This window comes from Malurus melanocephalus, unplaced genomic scaffold, assembly GCF_030028575.1.
Source record: "Malurus melanocephalus ecotype Western Australia unplaced genomic scaffold, MMel_1.1 scaffold_659, whole genome shotgun sequence".
Lineage (NCBI taxonomy): Eukaryota > Metazoa > Chordata > Aves > Passeriformes > Maluridae > Malurus > Malurus melanocephalus.
The window spans coordinates 280,166-300,835 of record NW_026623891.1 but is presented as its reverse complement, the minus strand read 5'-3'; the positions used below and the strand labels follow the sequence as shown (position 1 = coordinate 300,835).

The 20,670-nt window shown below is 40.9% G+C and overlaps 1 protein-coding gene across 3 annotated transcripts in view; it reads left to right on the top strand.

Moving 5' to 3' along the window:
- SYNE2 (spectrin repeat containing nuclear envelope protein 2) overlaps positions 1-20,670 on the top strand; it is a 155,224-nt gene that overhangs the window by 31,215 nt on the left and 103,339 nt on the right. For all 3 annotated transcript variants that reach the window (XM_057383782.1, XM_057383781.1, XM_057383783.1), the window contains exons 27-45: positions 181-328; positions 1,483-2,072; positions 2,659-2,838; positions 3,803-3,953; positions 5,690-5,848; positions 6,545-6,706; positions 9,006-9,107; positions 10,321-10,521; positions 11,387-11,552; positions 12,292-12,404; positions 13,179-13,381; positions 13,694-13,813; positions 13,926-14,214; positions 14,592-14,761; positions 16,090-16,399; positions 17,070-17,234; positions 18,085-18,435; positions 18,868-19,002; positions 19,959-20,120. In XM_057383782.1, the coding sequence (XP_057239765.1) occupies positions 181-328; positions 1,483-2,072; positions 2,659-2,838; positions 3,803-3,953; positions 5,690-5,848; positions 6,545-6,706; positions 9,006-9,107; positions 10,321-10,521; positions 11,387-11,552; positions 12,292-12,404; positions 13,179-13,381; positions 13,694-13,813; positions 13,926-14,214; positions 14,592-14,761; positions 16,090-16,399; positions 17,070-17,234; positions 18,085-18,435; positions 18,868-19,002; positions 19,959-20,120 (3,877 nt within the window). The remainder of the gene's footprint in view (positions 1-180; positions 329-1,482; positions 2,073-2,658; positions 2,839-3,802; positions 3,954-5,689; positions 5,849-6,544; positions 6,707-9,005; positions 9,108-10,320; positions 10,522-11,386; positions 11,553-12,291; positions 12,405-13,178; positions 13,382-13,693; positions 13,814-13,925; positions 14,215-14,591; positions 14,762-16,089; positions 16,400-17,069; positions 17,235-18,084; positions 18,436-18,867; positions 19,003-19,958; positions 20,121-20,670) is intronic.

Sequence of the window (20,670 nt, the reverse complement as noted above, 5' to 3'; positions counted from 1 at the left end):
TTGGTTAAATTCATGGTRATTCACACTGCTTTTCTCAATAATAAAAAACCCCTCATTTGACCTCAGGAGGAGGAGGATTAGATTTGACAGTTATTTTGTGGCTTTTTGTGCTCARAAATATTGAGTGTCTCTTCTTTCCTGCTTGCTTTCCCAGTTCATGCTTTGTTACCTTTCTTGCAGAATGAACTCTTTAAGGACTGCTTTGGAAATTGTTTTGCCAATAGAAAACGAATCCATTCTTCTCTGTGAATTAGATCAGCGCCTGAAGAAAAAGGACATCCAGCAGTTTAATCTGATGAACAGTGACCTTGCTTATAGGGAGCTGAAGGTAAGGGAAGATGCAGAAACCACAACCTGGCAGGGAGAGGTTTTAATGTCTGGGAAGTGGAGAACTTTGTGGGATTTTTGCTCAGGAGGTTGGGACTGCTGACAAGACTTCCCAAACCTTCTAAAATCTGTAGCAGCATTTTAGTCCCTGTGTTTAAACGTCTTTGGTGGAGCAAGCCAAGGCTCCTCAGCAGGTTCTGCTGTAAAAAACATTGTTGTGAACATTTCATTAAAGGTCAGGACCTTCCTCAGATGCAGATGTGTGGTGTTCCCACCTGGCCCGGTATGGCGTGATGGAGTCACACAGGAATTGTGGTGTTAATTTGTGAGCTCARCCAAGCTGCCTTGTGTCACATCTGCTGGGGTATCTGAGCAAAGCCCAGGATGGCTTTGGAAGCTCCRTGTGGGTGCAGGAATTGTTCACCTGCTGTCAATCCCTGCTGCCCAGGCTCTGGTCCATCAGGCAGGGTGGTGAATATTGTTTTATTCTTGGCTTGCTCTCAGGGCTGAGCTCTCTGACAGCTGCACAGAAATGAAAGTTTGCATTTGTCTGCCCTTGGCTCACCAGTGAAGGAGGGTTTAGGTCTCTCGAGCTTGTAGGGCAGAGAGCATGTGTACTCTGTCTGACCAGTTCTGGCTGCAGGGACACACAATTTTTGCCCAGCTGGTGTTTCACAACCCTGACACACTGCTCTTTGAGGGCTGTAACCAGACAGTCTGTGGGCTGCACCAGGAGATTTTTAAATGCGTGAAAGTCTCCTCCAAAAGTATAGCCTAAAGAACTTAAAAGATGGCAGAATAATAAATATCTCAGTGCCTGCCTGTGCTCTGACTGATGTCCTGCTGTGAGAGCCTGCTGCTTTCAGTCCCAGGGCTATCATCATCTTTCTCTCCTTGTCTGATTGCTGGAAGGAGTCTTAACTTTCTGTAGGGCTGATGAAATTCTCTGTGTGTGGAATACCATTTTATTTCATTATTTTSTTCTTTTTCCTTCCCTTCTCTGACATCCAGAATAGGTTTTCTATCTTAACCACTCAGTTCAGCATCCTTTTTTGCTGCCACTATAATTTGTTTTTCAGCCATAGGCTCAGCTTGAATGCAGGATATATGTTTTCTTTCACTYGCTAACACTGTTGGTCATTCTCTCAATTTCAGGAGCTACAGAGATCCATATTAAATCAGATTGAAGTGTGCAAACAATTGGAACACCTAGATAGTTCAGCAAGGGATGAATTTAATCCAATAGACCTGCAGGCTGCRAGCAAAATTATGATTTACTATCAAAACCAGCTTGAAGAAATGAGCCATAAAATGCAGATCCGTGAGACAGTCCTTAAAGATCTGGAGGCTTTTATGGCCTCACTGAGGAGGRTTCATTCTTCCATCAAATGTCTCCCAGATCAGCCTGAAATACAGGGGAAAGCTTTGAGAGAGGCTGCACAAGAAGTTTCTCACATGGCAGAAGARGCTAAATGTTTGGATGAACGCCTGAAGACTGTTGATATCTGTTTGGAAGATGCTGAATGTGGGAGAAAGACATGCTGTGAAAACCTTGTTCTGACTTTGTCTGAAGGGCTAAATGCAGTTCATGATGCCCCAAGTGAACAGGTGCTTAAAGAAGAGAAAGACTTGTACAAGACTTTTTCCAGAAAAAACAGTGAACTCCTTAAAACCATCCAGGATCTACGTGACAGAATTAACAAAATAGGCCTGAAGGATCCAACAATTCCAGCGATTCAAAAAAGGTGAATTCTTTTTTAAAGCTCTTTTACTTTCATAGTTTCAGTYTGTGACCCCTCTGCAGTAGAGCACTGAAACTTGGAGTATCTGTGGAACATGGACAGAAGCTGCGAATTTATTTTATTTGTTCCATTGCAGCCTGAAAAAGGAAGCCTTCTCCACTTTTTTTCTTTAAACTCAGATGTATTCATGTGTGTTTGAAGCAGCATTGAGGAAGAAAAAGGAGGAGGCTGATTGTGATCTTAGTTTTCAGTAAGAAAAYTGAAATAGGGGGATCCTGGGCACCTGATATGAAACTGCAGTGTAAGATGGACAGACTGCACTTACCTTTTATTACAAATTAATTTCACTATATTCATACAGACCCAGCTGCCCTTCAGGATTTGGATTACTTTCTCACAGTGCTGAGGTCAGCATAACTCATCTGTGTCAGATTTCATGAATTGAAGATCAAATTAGACTTTYTATGATGTCATTTAATACAGTATGTGGAGCTCACGATGAATTTCTAGGGAGCTTAATAATTACATTGTGAACCAAATCAAAGGCTTGCTTTAATATAAGRCTGTATTTCATTTTTTTCTAATAAAGGATAAAATCATTAACAGAATTGGAAAAGGAATTGGATCGTGCTGCTGCTGAAATGAAACCTATGCAAGAAATTGCTAATAAGCTCCCACAGATGGATGAGGAGAAAGCAGAGGAAGCAAATGAGCAATGCCGAGCTACAGAGAGGTTATGGGAGGATACAAAGCTCTTGCTTGCTGAATGGTAAGGAGAAAAACTGCATTTTAAAGTAGTGTTGTGCCAAGGAAGATGTTTAGTTTTAAAATCAAACAGGAAAACAGCCCTAGACCAAACCTTAAAGCAAAGGAAACATTGGTGCAGTAGATGTTACCATTAAAATGATATAAATTGTCATTAAGCCAAGAATTGCTCATGGAGCTTTGCATCCAAAACGCATGAATTTTGCATGATTTTAAAACATCACAGTCCCATCATTTAGCAGGTATGCAGTGATGTGCTGGGCTTGATTGGTATCCAGAAGAAAAACCTGGCTGCTGCTGGGAATGGCATTTGTTCTGTATTTGCTGTGAGTTTCATGCCAGCATGCTGAGAAAGAAAACACAAACTGAAACAAATGGAAAAGGACAGCTGGGAAAACAGTCTCTTACACAGCAAAATAAAAGGAGCTCGGTTTGTCTGTGAGAGTGGGGACTGGGAAAGGCTGTGGTTGATCACCTGGAGCATCTGCCCATCAAACAGGGGTTTTTGAAGGTGCCCAGAGGCTTTGCATGGACTGACACAGTTCTGGTTGATTCTTGCACCTTGCACAAGTGGGAGTAACCTGTTTCCATACCCCGCTGCAGGATGGGCTGATGTCCACCATCCCAGCTGCTCTGAGATCTGCTGCATGTTCTATTTCAGTTTGCTGGAGACTGAGMTCACCTTTCAGGTGCAGAGGATCACATGAACACAGCTCTCACCACAGTTAAATGTGGATCAGATGCATATGGTGGTAAAGGGGATTTCTGATCCCAAAAACCTGTCTGGCTACAACATAGGTATCACACAGTATTGCAGGGTTTGGGACTGGTASAGTTCATCACTCCTTTTTCTCATCCAGACATAGCTGGCAAATTCCCCACATGTGTGAAAATAGAAAGGAAGCAGACAGGAGGTTGAGGCTGCAGTTTTATGGTTAAGCCATGAATAAAACATCTCTTTTTAACAGCCAGGAGCAGTGTGCACGGGTTCTGGAGCTCCTGAAGCAGTATCAGAGCTGCAAAACCAGTCTGACCAGCATCATCCAAAAACAGGAGATTATGCTTTCCCAGCAAACTTCTTACATGGGCAAGGAGAATTTGAACAGGCTGATAGCAAAGGTGAGTGACAAGAACTTGGTGGAAAGCAAAGAAAAGCCTTTCCTGGAAGCGTTCAGGTGCAGGGCTGCTTTTGTACTCAGCCTTCAGGACAGATATTGGGGCYTTGCTTTCACTTTGGCTTCCAAAATACATTTAGGGACCCCATATTCTTGTTTTGCTAAGTCTGTTTTTGCTCAGTGAGTCAAGGTCTTGTTAAAGGACAGGGATTAAAAATACAAAACCAAACCYCATGGAAGAACTAAGATCTGATATGAAGATGAGATTAAGTCCTGTCCTTTTGCTCCAAGCTGTCTTTGACAGCAGTTCAGCATTTGCAGKAGCTTTTACATTACTTGGYGAGCTGCTCATACTGAGAGAGCAGSTATTTCAACTCATKYAGTTTAAAGTTTTCTACCTTTTCAGGTRGAAKAAATTCAGGTGTCAAAAATGTTACTATCAGCTTCTTGGCTAAATGAACACAGCCYCTGGGCATRGTTGTCCGTGGTTAATAGATGAGTGACCAGCAGCATGTCCACTGTGACCATTTCACTGTTCTGTTATCACATATCCTGGGTTATATAATTGCCTGTTCAGATCCTATTTTTAAGCTTCCTGGTGAGGCATCCCCACACCATCCAGGAATGTTTGCTCTCAGGCAGTGTCTGGGATGGTTCAGTTTAAGAAGGAATGTGAGTGGTGCCTTTGCTTGGGCAGGGGGATGGTGTCTGCTTGTGCCACCCCACTTTTAGCTGGGGCTGGGTCTTTTCCTGGTCCCACCAGTGAGATTTGGGGCTCCTCGTATCAACTGGGGGCTCTGCTGCAGGGGGACATCGCCTGCTGTGCTCTGAAATGGCTGTGGCATGCTACAGGCATGTCCTTGAGTGCTGATGACTTTTTAACTGATGTCAAATTTGAAATAACTGATGTTAAATTCGAAATAACTGGTGTTATTTAGAATTACATAAATTATAGCAGAGCAAGTCCCCTGCTTTGTTTTGGTTTGTGAGAGCTGCCTTTCCACCCGTCCCCTGGCGGTGTGGGAAGATGGAATTTCCCAGGATGTCTGTGGGAAATGAGGAGGGCTGTTCACATCAAAGCGYTTGGCACTAGAGGTCAGTGTTTCTTTTCCAGGAAGCTTCCATGTTGTTTGTAAACACCGACATTCCAATTAAACACAAAGAAGCAGCTTGGTGTTTAAACAGAAAGTAGGAGAAAGAGACCTTTCTGTTTCTGGCAGTGAYATATTTGAAGTGCCTGTGGTTAAGCAGGATTTAAGCTTTTTTTTTTTGTAAATAAATCAAAACCTGGGGGTCACAATGCCAGGTTATATTTTTTAGAATTATAACAGTATCTCAGATGATTATCACGCTGTGCATTGTGTGTTTCTGCAGCCAAGTGTGTGGATGTGCAGTCCCCTCGGATCTGGCACTCAGGAATTAAAAGCAAACTGTGGTTTTGGCTCTTTAAAAAATAAATTATCCATAATTCCCACTCAGCTGYTTTGCAGCCAATAACAGAATGATATGGATTTCTAACAGGGAAATATTCCTGTCAGCATGACAGGGGTATAACAACATAGGATGTATTCCTAGTCTCATCATATTGTATAAAATACATTATTTTGTGTAATCTGTAATTTCTCTAAGCAAAAAAAAAAAAAAAAAAACAAGCCAGCAAGTCAGTTAAAAAAAATATTTTGCTGAATAAACAATCATAAGCAAACACACTCACAGATACCCATGTGGTCTTTTTCACAGATTGAAGAGGCAAAAGAGGAATTTAATGATCACTCTGAAGACGTGGACAAAATAAATCAGATCTGCAAAAACCTGCAATTCCAGCTGAATAAAATGAGGAGCTTTGAGGAGCCTCCGTTYGAGAATGAGGCTAACATTATTGTGGACAGATGGCTGGATGTATGTAAAAAGTAAATTATCAGGGTGGTCTTATCTGTTATGCATTATAGTAATTGATTCTGACGCGGGTGTAATATTTCAAATAAATTAAGTGCAATATGGCAGAGATTCTTAAGAGATAAATCCAAGTGTTTACCAGCTTGCAGAGTATCTATGGATGTAATATTTCTGATCTCTCAGGTAGTTTATATCATCAGTACTCCTTGGCAGTAAATAATTGYAGAAAATGCAGAAAGGCAATATTTGTGCTTTCCGTGTGAATCTGTAAGCTTCTGTAACAACTTCAGTGGATTTAGACTTCGGAGACAATCTGGAAAATTACAGTGCTGGTGTTTTTGGTGAGGAATGCTCGCCACTGTCGATCTAAGCAGTGCATCAATACTGAGATTAAATGGTATTTACTGGGAGTAGATAAACATTAATGAGCAAGGCTCCTTCCTAAACCTGCCTTAAAACTGGCAAGCTGCTGTTGTGATTGGTATGTTTGGTGACATGTGTGGCAGGGATTTAAATATCTTCTCCATGACCAGTTTACTGTGAAGACATGAGATTTCCCCCCCCCCCCCCTTTGCCGCACTTGTTATTGTGGATGGTTTCATCTCTCTCCGATTTTATTTTTGCTGCTTTTGATTTAAAATATAACTCAACATTTTTTTAAAATCTGTATATGTTTTCTGTCTATCAACCTGATGGCAGATCAATGAAAAGACYGAAAACTACTGTGATAATTTGGGGAGAGCTCAGGCTTTGTGGGACAAACTCCTGAGTTTATCTGGCACGATCGACGCTTGGGCAAACGCAGAGCTCAAGAACGCAGAAGACCATTGCCTGACTGAAGAGGACCTCACACAGCTGAAGGTAACTAAAATAAAAATATTTAACCTTTCATTTATACCACAATGAAATGGGCTTTGGGCTATAAACATGCACATTGCATAGAAATTCCAGCAGAGGAACTTGCAACATTTGCAGTTGTGCCTGCATTGGTGGTTTCACCAAGGATATTGCCTGTAATTTGGGATAAAAGTCTTGGAAATTAATGCATCGATGGTGTATGTGTGTATTAAATGGTTTTCAATCACTGCAATGCTGCAAATGCTGCTTTGGACTAGAAAAGCCCCATCAATGCTTTGTGTGTACAAACACAGAGAAGGCCTGGGCAGCTTGCATCCTGGAGTAAAAGAGAAGGAAAAAAAGASTGTGTGTAGGCTAAGATTGTTTTCTAGATAGAAATGGCCCATCAGTGAGGATGCTGKAGCCTCTGGGCAGTGCACAGCTCGAGCAGAGGTTGCAGAGGTGGTTCATTTCCCCCATCCTGTGTGTTGCTGCAGTTTCAGCAGTGAGTGAGTGGCTGCAGCCAGAGCCAGCCCCATGGGCAGACAGCAACACAGCCTGGGCTGCCTGTGCCCCTTTGGCACAGATTAATAATAAATAAATAATAATCACATTAATTCTCTGTATCAGGGTGCAGCTGGGTCTAAAAACACATGCATTAGGTCTGTACCATTGAAGAGCTTCGTGTATGGGGGTAAATATTTTAATTTCTAACTTTGTGGCCATAATGGACCCACTGTGCTGCTTTGTTGTGGTCATAACCAGTGTCTACTAAGCAAAAACAATTTCCTGCTTGAGTGCAATCGAGACACAAATATATCACTTGTCCTCTTGTTTGAAAATTTGCAGGCAGTATTTCCTCAGTGTTCACAAGGCTACAAATGGTCTGGTTTTTATTGTGGTTGTTTGCAGCTTTCCTCCTACTGTCAGCATTTGTTTTAATTTGCAGAGCAGTAAAAAGCCAAGGTGCTCTTTGTGCATGGATCTTCAYTAGGAAACAGTGGTGTATCCACTGTGCAGCGATGGATGTTTTGTCACATCATTCTCTGTGCCATTGTATTACCAGAATTTACCTGGAGTAGTTTAGGTCCCTGGGGGTTCCAGTGAAAATGCACCCGGTGGAAAATGCATCTTTAGGGTCATTTTTGCTCGAGCCAGGTTTGATGTGACTGTGCCCCAGTGTGACTCTGCTCCTCTTTAGAAGGGCTGTGCTGGAGGTGGCTGGACCACGGTTATTCTGCTGCTTCCTTGAGAGAGAGAAGTCTCAAAGGAAGAGGGAGAAGAGGGCAAGGGAGACAAACCATGTTCCCATGAGCTACTAAAAAAGAGGGGTAGAAGGAGAGAAAACTAAAACCAGTGTGTTGAAATTTTTGTAAAACAATTCAAGGTTTATTTATCACTTTATTTATCACTTCTTTTTTTGCTGATCCTGAAACATCTCTACGTTTATGTTAATGACCAAAAGACCCCCAACTGTTGCAATGTTTATCATGTTACACAGGGTGGAAGCCCAGGCTCCTTTGTGAGCGCCCAGCAGAGCACCGGTGCATGTGTTTTCAAGGAGCCTGTCACAAAAGAACAGAGCAACGAATTATTGGACTGTGTATTTAAGGATAATTTCAGTATAAATAATGTGAAAGAAGTTCTGCTTTCCCCTGTAGCCTGAATGCAAATGCAAACTCTTTTAAGGGCTGCAGCACATGAATRGGTTTTGATGATTGCTCGTACAGAGACTACAAAAGAAATGCTTTGTCCTCAGGGAGCCTGGAATATTGATTGGGGAATATGAGACAATGTGATTATCCTGTTCAGAAGTTGAAGCTGGCATTTTACCTTCACRTTACTGACTGGTTCCAAAATACATTCAAATGAGTGGAGGTCTTTTCATATGCAATGGATTTACATTTAAAAAGTGCTTACAGCATGTGTTATATTTTATCACATCCATACCAAACCCTGTGCCATCAGGATGCCAATTCTTGACTTCAAGCCTGTGACACCTGAGAAGATCCCTTTTAATAGAAGCAGCAAGACATAAAAGCAAAATTAAAAATATTTTTCTGCAAATTTGCTTGAAGCAAAATAATTAAGGTTGTTAAATATATGCTAGATCTGCATTATCAGCTGCTTTTCCTGAGAAACATGGAGCATTTCTGACTCAAATGCAAAAAATGCCTGACTTGCTAAAAGGAAATGAACAAATTGTGATGCCTYTGTATGCCAAAATGCACAATCAGAATATTTTAATATAGTTGTCTAACAGAAACATGAAGATTTAATTTTGGGGGAAGCACAGTTACCAATGTGTTTTTTCCACCTTCAGGCATGCTTACGAGTCCAAGAGCAAAAACTCCAAAAATTCGACATCACGGTGGCTGAAATAGAAGAACTTCTGAATAGTAATGAACCTCCACTGGAGCTACAGGTAAAGAAGYTTTTACAGCTGATCCATCAGTACTCCTTACAACAGCCCTGCTTCTACTGTTGCCTTTGCCACAGTCTTTGGTTTGACTTAAATCTCTCAAGGAGAGTTGGAGTMATTTTGTTGCCAGTGGGCAGTGCTATTTCATTTGTTGTACCTCTCAGGCTGTTRGAACCAAAGCTGTCATTTTAAACACAATGGTCTCTCCAACTTCTGTGCCTTTTTATGGCCTTGGGCCTGCCCAAAGAGGCTGATATCAGTGATATCTGGTGTTTAGCTGTTGGCCAGCAATGGGACACCATGGACCTCATCACCTTGTTTGGGGATCCCAGGAGTTCTTGCCTGGGCATGGCTTATTGTAGTTTGGTAATCTGCAGTTTCTTGCACAGGGTGATGTTTGCTGTGATGTTTTCCTTTGGGATATCACAAGGAAATCTTCATCTTTTTGTATTGGCTTCACACAGCAAAGAATGAATTCCTGTTTAATCCCATGTCAGCTCACCTCTCTCCTGTAGCAGTTCCCTGCTCACCCACTCGTGGCATCCCTCACATGCACCTTGAGCTTGACCCCATTTGGGTGTTTCTGTGTTTATCCTCAGCAGGCAGTGAACCTGGAGGAGTTTCACTGGGTAAAGTGATCTAAGGAGCTTAGGGAAGGACTCTRCAACATYGTGCTGTGCACGCTGTGCTYCTCAGGGGCACCCAGGWTGGTGTYCCACCCTGTGATCCCACTGGSTGCTGCTTCCTGCAAATCAAGGAKGAGCTTTGGGACCTSTTGCTCCTCAGTGRATAGTCTGGAGCCAGAGTTTCCCACCTCTGTGCTGGCCTTTTTTGGGGAATTGGCCCCCGTGGAATCCCTGGAGGGAGGTGTGTTACAGAGAGAGCTGCCAMCCTCTTTTTCATGGCAGCCAAAGCTTGTGTAAGGCCTTTACCCAGCTCACAGGAGGCACTGGGGAGATTGACAAATAAATTTGTTAACAAAACAGCACCAGTAAATATGCTAATAAAGATGAACTGAGATAATTTCTCCTCRGAAAAGCAGGAYRTAAATKTTTCCCTCCCGCTCCAGAAATTGAAAAACAAATCGAAACAAACCATAATTGGAATGTCTGGACTTCAGATCACTTTAATTTCTTTTTATGTCTGTGATGGATTTTTGTAATACTCCAGGAAATCAATCCAGTATAATTGATGCATGTTTATTCCCAATTTTAAGGTCATCAGATCATCTGTTGTGCAAAAAATGGAGCTAATAAAAGAGCTGTTGTCAGCAAAGCRAGGGACCAGTGAACTCACCGTGAATACAGCAGAGCTGAAAGGAGACCTTGATCTGGCCAAGACACAGATTGGAATGACTGAATCACTCCTGAAAGCTTTATCTCCTTCAGACACCTTAGAGATCTTTACTAAATTAGAGGTAGCATGCCACAAATTATGTGTAWTTTGTAAATTTGTTCGTAATTTCTCTCTTGGGTGAGTGTTCCTAAGTGTTCATCCTGAGTCARTTGTAAACTGCTGGAATAACTCAAGTGAAGAGCCTGGCTTGAATGTTTCCTTCAGCTGCCAGAAATGGGGAAGAAAGCCTGTTTTTACTGAAATTGTCAGATATATTTAGTTAACCCTTGCAGCTGTTGGAAGTGGTTGATCCCAGACGCAATATTTCCACCCAGGATGTGTTCAAGCAGTAGTGGGGTTCTGGGTTGGTTTTTTTTTTCTAAGACTGGGTAATATACAGAGAAAGCCTTTGTGCCACCTGAACCTGACTGCAAGAGGAGCTCCCAGTGGACAATTTCAGCCAAATATTTGCTGAAACTTGAGCTTGGAGGCTTAGGCTGGCAAGATTTAAACCTCCTGTGGAGCAGTGAGTGGATTATACACATTGTGGGTGTCAGATCCCTAAGTGTTTGGGGCAGTGAAATCACAGGCATTGGAGGAAAAATAGAGCTTTTAATTAATTCTCCAGCTCCCTCTAAGTTACCTTTCAACCCATAGGGTCTTGATATACAGAATCAGGAATTTGGGGGATGGAATAATGCCTGTGGCAGCTAATGCATTATGACTTRTAAGTATTGTATGCTCTGGAAGATAAAATGGCACTGTTTATATCTACCTGTTTGTGGCCTTGTTAATGCCAATATAATTTAAGAAGTTACTTTGGCAGATTTAAACCCTTTTGCACAACTCTAGCTTGTAGTAAACCAGCTCTGTACAGTGAACTTCTGCTTGCTCTTCAAAATTTTAATTAAAAAGAAATTTCTTTTTTTTTTTTTTTATAACCTTAGGAGATACACCAGAAAATTCTGCAGCAGGAACACCTTGTGGCATTACTCCAGGAAGAGACGGATTGTCCTGATGTGGATGAATTAAATAAGCAGCTTAAATGTGTCACTGATTTATTTAATAACAAGAAACACGTGCTTCAAGATCACTTTATTGGTGTTTTGAATCGTAAGTGAACACATTTCATGATTATTTACCTTTACAGGTTTACCACCACAATKGCTTAAAGGTTATGCAATTAATTGGTTAGGTGTCTGAAACTGGTTTCAAATCCCAAACTGCCTCAGATTCTGAACAAAATAAAGATTTGCAGAAAAATGAGTTTTGACCCCAAAAACCACTCAGTCTGAATCAAAGTATTTTGTTTCTTATTTCTGCGTTTTAAAAAATAGATTTTAAAAAGTGTAAAGCATAATTCAAGAACAAATGCTACAGTATTTAATTGAAAAATCCAATGTTTTCAATTTTTCCAGTTATTTTTTATTTAAAATTACTCACAAGAATAAAGAGTGTTATTACTTTTTAAGTAGACACAGGATTGTGCAGGTGGGAAATTTGGCCCAAAGATACTCTCTTATCTTCAAATGTTATTTAAATAGTATTAATTTGTGTGGAATTTAAAAGAAAAGTTTCCACTAGGCTATTCCAGGTCTTGTTTACCCAAACTGCTTTGTGTAACAGACTGTTCTAGTAAACAGGTCTGCTGGTTGTCAACTAAGGTTGGGTAAAAAAAAATATAAGAGTTTCAGCATTTTCAGTCGCATGTTCTGTAGTAAGAAACAGCCTTTGACATTAGCACTGATAAATATGATTGCAAATTGTCTGAAATCTTCAWGTGAAATAAGATTGTCTTCCACAGAATGCAACTAATGAAAAAAATTGGAATGTACTTTTGTTTTTTTTTCAGGTCACTGCAAGAACTTTAATGACTGGTTCAGCAGCACTCAGCTGTCTTTGAAGGACTGCTTTGAGCCCTCAGAAACAAAACCCACACTGGAAGAAAGACTACAGAGGCTAAAAGTAAAGTATTAAGATATTGTCATTTCTGAAGCTGATGGTTCTTGGAGTGTTGCTCTTTTTACCCACRGGACTCTTCTTGGAACAGAGCAGTRGTTTTATAATTTRAGGCTGAAAGAACATCTCATGTAACTTAGAGTGTTAGAAAAACAACAGTGAAAATGAAACAGCAATGAAAATGAAACTTAACTGAAATCAAGTGTCAGTGTTGAGATTCAGACAGCTTGGGCAAGTGAGAGACAGGACAGTGGTTAATCAAAGTCAGTGGACCTTGACCAAGTGCTTCAGTGCAAAGCTGCAGAAAGTCAAATGTGTAGAGAGTAGCATGAAATTGTGACTCCCAGTGGACTCAAATGTGACAAATTTGCATTTGATTTGCTGTAGCCAGATTTTCTCTGCGAGTCAGACAGAATGAACAGAAAACAGATGGAAAAGCCACAACATCTGCAAGAAGCAACCACATTTAGGCAGCAGAGGAGGCATAGGGATGTCAGGGTTGGATCTGGAGGCTGCTTGCCTGTTTCTGTGTGTGCCAGCACTGCAGAGAAAACGAGTTATTAGCTCCACTTTCTCCTCATTTTACAAACAGCAGCTTTTCCATTTACATGTGGAATAGTCAGCAAACTGTGAATTAACATACATTCCATTTCATGAACTGGTGCTGCTGGGAAAAAATACTGGTGGGGATAACAGGAGCTGTAAAGCTCTTGTAACATAAATAYCTATTACACCACAGCAAATTTGACAGATGCATCTTGTGTTTGTGCACTTTTTCAGCAATTCCTAACATCTGAAGGCAGAGATAGAGACATCCAAGAGGTTAAAGCTTTATTGAATAAAGTGAAGCCTTACTTGCCCAAAGCAAGCATTAACCACCTCACCAGCCGTGTGAGAGATCAAGAGGCAGAGCTACAGAGGTTGATCTCCAAATGTCAGAAACGGGAAAAGCAGCTTGGGGCCTGCCTCCAGCAGCTCAGTAGGTAGGGAATTAATCTTGTTTTTGACATTTGATCACGAGTGGTATAAAATGATTCATTTTTAAAAGATGATATTTTAATCAAGTGTTTTGTTTCATGTGGTTTTTTTAATCAGTTTCATAGCAGACCTGCATGGAAACTATGGACAATTTCAGTGACATGAACTGAARTAGTTAAAATTAAGCTCATGTTTAAAATTTTGCTTGATCAGACACTATATATATGTTGCTTTTTCAGCAAAGCACTTCTGTCAGCAGATTTTAGCCATGTAATGCCTCTTATTTTGACCTGAGTCTGTATTTATACCTCCTTTAGCCTTGAAGAAAGCAGCATGGCCTTGGAAGAATGGCTCTCTGCTCAGGAGGAAAAAGTAAAAGAGATSAATAAAGATGATACAGAACTTGAARACATCTATAAAACACTATTAATGCAGAGGTACGGGGGTTTTTTTTTGGTCTTTGTCTAAGAACTGTCTTCTAAGCAAGATTGATCCATGTTGTTACAACAAATAGATGTTGATTAATTTTTTTTTTTGTTTGTTTTTCAGGAAACCTTTTGAATCCCTGGCTCAGCTAGCAAATTCCTTGAGGGAGGCTGGGCTGACAGAATATGAAACCCTTTCAGAAGCCAATAATCTCATTAGTAGGTACCATGCACTGATAACACACGTGAGTGAAATGGCAGGGAATGTTGAGAAACATCCAGTGGAAGAACAGAATTTTGAAGACCTTGCCCAGGATGTTTCTTGCTGGATCAAAAAGCTTCAGGAGGCTCTTGATAAAATGAGTTCACAAGAAAGTGAGTTGCCATCAGAGGAAAGGATTAATCAGATAAAGGTAATGTGTTAAATATATTCCTTTTTCACTRTTTTCACCTCCCAGCTCAAGCTAATACCAGCGGAATGCTTGAYTGAGTCAGAACCTCCTGAAAGATGCTGTCATTGCTCATGGCCTGTAGTTTTGTTATTTGAGCATTTTTTTAAAATTTGTCAGCATTATATGGGTCTTKCTAATAGAGAATAAATAATAAATCAGCTTAATTATCCCAGACTTTCAAAATTACATGATCTGTTTATGTGTCAATTGTGTAGGATATTGGAAGAAGACTTGTGTTGTCTTCAACAGCAGTGTGGAAAATTTGAAAAAATAGTGGTAATACCCTTTATTTTGTAACCAGTTGTATATATCCTGCTTTTTCCTCTTGTTTAACACAGGAAATCACAGCTCTCAGAGATGAAGGTGAGGCCAAAATGCAGAGCATRATTGCTCTAGGAGAAACAATATTGAGAAATGAGAAAAATGAGAAGCCAGAGGTTCAGCAGACTATTTCTGAGCTCCAGAAAAAGTGGGAAAACATCTGTCAGCTGGCCACTGAATACAGCAGGTAATGTGGRATTTGCCTGGAGGCAGTAGAGATTGCTTGCTGCTATATTGACTTTTTTCTCTTCTTCCTGCTCCAGTTCCACTGAATTTCGGTTCTTTGGGAGCAGAACGAGATACCTACAGAAATACTTGTATTTCTGCAGAGTTGTGCGGGGACAGGTGACAGTTTGGTCTGAATGATCAGGTGGGGAATAGCCAAACATACTTTCTGGCTTGGCCATGAATATCCAGAGCATCTTCTGTTGCCTTCAGTTMTTATTGAGCTCACAGTGAAAACACAAGAGGCTCAGGAGGGCGGCGCATTGGCACATGCAGAGCATCCTCTTCACACTGTATTGATGACAAGAGAGGAGGTGCTCTGCATGTCTGAAGAGATGCTCAGCACCTTGCAGGATCAGTCTTGTGAGCAGCAGATGCAGCACAGGAGCAGCAGCAGTGAGAAGCTGCAACAAAGAACTTGATGCAAGAGCACTTCACATGTGCAAGGCTGTGCTTCCTTAATTTGCCAAAAAATACCAATCTTGAAGGGAAAAACCCAAAACAGTTAAGCTTTGCTTTTGTCCTCGATTATCCTGCTGTACTTTACAGAATTAGATCCARACTATTTATTTGGATTTGTTTGTGTGGGATCATATTTTTGAATGTTGGCATTTGAGTTCCATCTGGAAGATAATCTGAGCTCCATTGCTAAGTGTGAACGTACAAATGTTACTTCTGTCTCATTGCATACTTCCTGTGGACAAATGCAGCCTGTTCACCTGCAGCAGATCAGCATGCATGSTCATAAACATAAACAGAAATCCAATGTCAAGGTCAGGAAAGCAATCACTGGACTGTACTAACATACCCCAAATTGAATATGCTGGTTTGGTTGYCTGTATCTCTAAAACACAAATCATATTTAGTTAGGGTGGGGGAGGATCTTCTACGGAATGTTCCTTTTCAAGAGAGCTGTAATGGGAATTCAAGGAAAGTGGATTCATAGCCATATTGTAGATTTTTAAARAGATTTTTTGCTGCAATGAAAAGCAGAAAAATATAGAGGATGAACACCACATTTCAGATGCTAGAAACTGTGGGTTTATAGGTAAAGGTGTAAGAGGGTTAGGCCTTTGTCCTGCATTCAAGTCCAGCTCATCTGCAATAACTTCAGTGTTTTTCATCACCTTGAAAATTCCAATCTGATCAGTAATTTAAAACCTGGACAAAAAAGTATTCAGTACACTCAATTTCATTGTAATGGTTGACTCGTTCACACTTTGACATTTTCTAGGTAATCAATACATTTGGTTTTTTAATATTATTAAACACAGTTTTTTTTTTTCTTAGCCCTCAAGAGCAACTACAGTGCAACAGGGAGCAATATGAACAAAGCAAAGAAGATCTGAGACGGGCTCTGATGGAGCTGGAGAAACAGCAGCACGAGATCTTTGCYCTTCAGCCTGGTTTGGAGGAGAAGCAAGCTCAGCTGGCAAACTATGCTGACCTCCTGCAGAAAACAGAAGATTTAACTTCCCAGTTTAGCAAATTGAAAAGCCAGAGAGAGCATTTACAGGGTCACACCATCGATCCCTGCTTCACAGAGGCGGAATGGTCGGAATTGAAGCAGCAACAYGAAAATCTGCTCAGCCAGCTCCAGGTTGGGACCTCACTCTCTTTCCTTTCCTGTTGGTTGCTGTTCTCACTGTCCAGCTGTGGTGTCATTTATGGGGAAAGCTGGGAGTGGAGGAAGTTCATCTGAAAAAGAGCAGGGAATTCCTCCCCCTTTGAGGCATAAATGTTGAAACAATGAGACCAAAGTAARTATGAAGAACATTTTGTACCTGTACAAAGAGATTTGAATAGCTACAATATGAAGCATTTGTTCTTACATTCTTCAAGCCACAGTATGTCTTCTTCCTTTTGGAAGCATGCATTTGGAAAATGTCTGAAAGGTTCTTTTCCAGCATCTTGYTTTTTYTTGGTTTCAYCCAATGTAGTGCAGATTGCATTTGYACCCTGTGTGGCATTCTGCCTCTAATGTTCCACCCATTTTAAGAGAAAACATCCTTTTTTAGAAGTCTATTCCTATGAAATGCCAACCCTTCCGCTTCCACTACTAGTAAAAATTTTGTTCATGATGAATTCCATGATGTGGTGGGAAGAGAGCAGGATGGTTTTGAGGTTAACCTGTGGTTAGCCAGATATTTTATGGGAAACAAGCAAGTTTRTAGTGCTGGTGAGGTCCTGGARAAGCTGTAACAGTCTGTGGATGATWAAGTTGGTCTGAGATAATGGTGGACTAATCCTAGAAACTCCTTGGTTTCCAGACCATCGTGCAGACATCAGAAAGCCCTGTTCAAGAGCACTGGGAGGTTCAGGGTGTGGTAAGAGGCCTGAGCACTGAGCTGAAAACTGTCTCTGAGGAGCTTGCTGAGTGTGATGGTCCAGCAGTAGAACAGCCATCAGCTGAGCAAAACCAGCTGAAATCACAGGTATGTTGTGGTTTCTGCATCGTGGAGACCATCACATTTGTAAAAGAGAGCTGCTCATGGTGTCAAACTGAAAAGCTASGAAACCTTTGTGAAATAACAAGTATGATGTTCCTTTTATTGAGATAATTGTCAGACTTAAACCACTCTTAATGTGCTGAGGGGACCTTTACTGTTGGCTGAAAGTTCAGGAGAATTGTCCTAGCTCAAACAYACAGGATTCTTCAGTTTGGTTGGTTGGGATTTTTGGTTTTTAACTCTCTGGGCATGATGAGGGAAGAGATTATTAAATTTGGTATTAGTAAGTATTTTTTAATTTAGCAAGTGTGAAAAACTTCAGGAAAAATGTCAGTGGGCCCAGTTCAGTTTCAAGAAGTGTCCTTCATGCATCAGTAAACATTCTTTTGCTCTCTGGCAGAATGGAAACMAGTCTTGTAGCTGTGAGCATGGAGAGCTACTGGAAGCTGAAACCATAGCTCATATATGGGTCACTGCAATTCCTGTCCTTCAGAATTTGTGTTACCTCTAAGAAGGAATAGGGAATAGGAGAGAAGGCAGGGGGGATTACCTGTTCAGGATGTAGAAGGACCATCGTGTCCCACCCGGTGTGCTGTGGGATTATTTTTTCACTGTAGTGCTCATAGCTTCAGGTGTTCTCTGTGCATGAAAAAGGCTGACAAAATTAATGGTTTAGAATTTGRCTTTCTGCAGCAAATAGGTCTGTGTGTACCTTTCAGCACAGTTTGTGGTTCACAACAAGTATTTATTATTTTAGGGATTGACTTTAGATCTTAACGTCAGGTGTATTGAGTGAAGATACTTTTCAAATAAAATGTTTTCTTCATGTTTAAAGGAACAACAGGGACCTCTTAGTCGATGTGAAGACACYGTGAGGAAAAGTTTGGTTTTAGCAGAAACTGTTAAACAAAACACCTCTTCACCAGAACGGGAATTTATTAAGGATGAGATTGAAACACTTCAGARTGAACACAAAAGTCTGGAAGAAAGACTTGAAAATGTCAAGCAAAAGAAGGAAAACATTTCCATTGAAGCCCTTGAGTTAAAAGATGAGTTTGGTAATGAAATACAAAAGGAAGAAAAGGCAGATGCAATGCTGAAGAGAGAGACACAGRTCACCTCTGATACTCGAATCTCTGCAGAGGAGACCCCCACAGCAGTGGAGGAGCCTTTGGAAATGCATGATGTGAGTTTATTTGTTGATGGTAACAATTGAAAACTGGCTAAAGGGGAATCTCTCTCGAATGTCTTGCGTGCATGGCATCCTTAATTGAACTGAAATTTAGCCTCCTGTCAATACAAGCGTATAAATCTCTAGTGTTTCATCCATTTTAATAGCAGTTTTCCATTTAAATACAGCCCAAAAAGATACAACTTACCTGCTCTAATTAGTGGCAAGAGAATCCTTGGTCAGGATATGGGGAGAAGGTGGGGAAATTGCAGATGCACCTCTGGCAAAGAGCTCTGAAAACTTCYCTTAAATCAGTGGAGCTTGTTTAGAACTGCAGCACAGTGTTTGTCCTGGTTGTTTTCAGAGAGGATAATTTTTACCATTCAGAGATTGAGTGTTAAATCAATGTTTATGGTAACACAAACAGTTTTCTGTCATTTCTCTTAGAGTCAAGATGTAAATGGAAATATGTCAGAGAAAGAGAAGCAGAGTGCTCCAGCTTTGGAGGAAAGCAGGGTATTGTCAGACAGCCCATTGCAGGATATCCACCACAGCAAGGACAGATTGGGACAGGCTGTTCAGGTACCTGACAAGTGTTTTAATAACGTTTATGTATTTGTGTGTATGTGTGTCTATGTTCATTAGAAATCCATATATTTCTTTAATATTTGTTATCTTGCAGAGATATATTTTCCTTATCTGATGAAAGGAATGATAAATTATGTTTTCTCCAAATCATCCCYTCATCCTTGCTCATGTGAAGAGTGAAAGAGATCAAAGTGATGGTCTCTGCAAACAGGACTTAGACCTGTTTTGTCCCTGATGGAAAATAAAATCACAGAATCACTAAATKATTTGGGTTGCAAGGGACATTAAAAATCATCTTGTTCCAACCCCACTGCCGTGGGCAGGGACACCTCCCACCAGACCAGGTTGCTCAAAGCCCCATCCAGCCTGGCCTTGARCACTTCCAGGAAGGAGGATTTAACAGGTTTCATCACTGCAGTAATGAGAGGTCACTTACCTGGAATTGATGATGTTTATGAGACCTCAGGATGCTGACACTGTAAATGACTTGTAAATATGTAAATGTAAATGTGTGCAAAGCTGAGGGAATGATTTGGGGTTACTCCCTCATTGACCTGACTATGGAGCAAGAAGAGTATCTGGGAGAGATGACCATCAGAATATCACAGTGGAAGCTGTCATACTGGGATTTCTGGAGAAGGTGCAAGATCAATAGTTACCAAACGTGTCTAATCAGAAACTTCTTTCACCATGTTAAAAATCATGTGAGCACTTTATTCCTGCTTACCCTGTCCTGAAACTTTCAGAGTGGTTAAGGTCCCAATATGGCAAACAGAACTAAGGAGAGGTTTCCAACTCTCTGGATTTGGGTTACCTCAGCCTTTTCCTTCATTCATTGAGCTAAACTGAAGATGGGGAAGACAGACTGTGGAGTGGAAAGTTTCTTAGCAGATTTAAATTTTGTATTGTGACTTTTACTGATTGTAAACATTTTGCATTTTCCAAATCAGGGGGAGGCTGATGAGGAGAGCCCAGTTATGGACAAACATGCCAGGGTCCAAGAGGATGTTCTGGACAGTGCAGTTCTGCGGGGTGAAGCAGAATTGGAAAAACATCAGGATGGTGTTGGTATTGAAGGTGATGAATCTAGAAAGAAAACACTTCCGGCACAGGTAACTGGATATGAAATTGCACAGATTCATTGAATTTGGGAGTATATTTATCCAGTTTAGTTGCAGTGGGGATGATACTACCAATGAATAAGAAAAGCCTCCAGTTTACACTGGATTAATTTTGTCTATGTGTTATGTACTTAGTATGTGGTAATTTGCTTAACCTTTCCTGTACATTTAAAATTGGTATAGGGGGAGGTTTTTTTTCATTAGTGGTTTGCTGAGGCTGTCTCATTCCAAGGGACATTGCATCCCAATCACCTAGATGTGTTGTGAAATCTCCTGACCATTTCRCCTGATTGCTGTTGTTGTGCTTGGCTTGCTGTCATTTATATGAATTTCTTATTTACATATTTGCTTTGCATGTGTGAGGCTGCAKTTGAAATGCTGTGCCCTGTGTGGGGCACCCTGGTACAAGGGGAATTTTGACACCAGAGCAGTGTTTAGGGGCTGGAGCCATAATGAGTGGGAAGAGGCTGAGTTCCTGCTGGAGGTTAAAACAGTGACAGGGGTCTCGTTGCTGTCATCCCCTCTCTGAGGATTTTCTCAG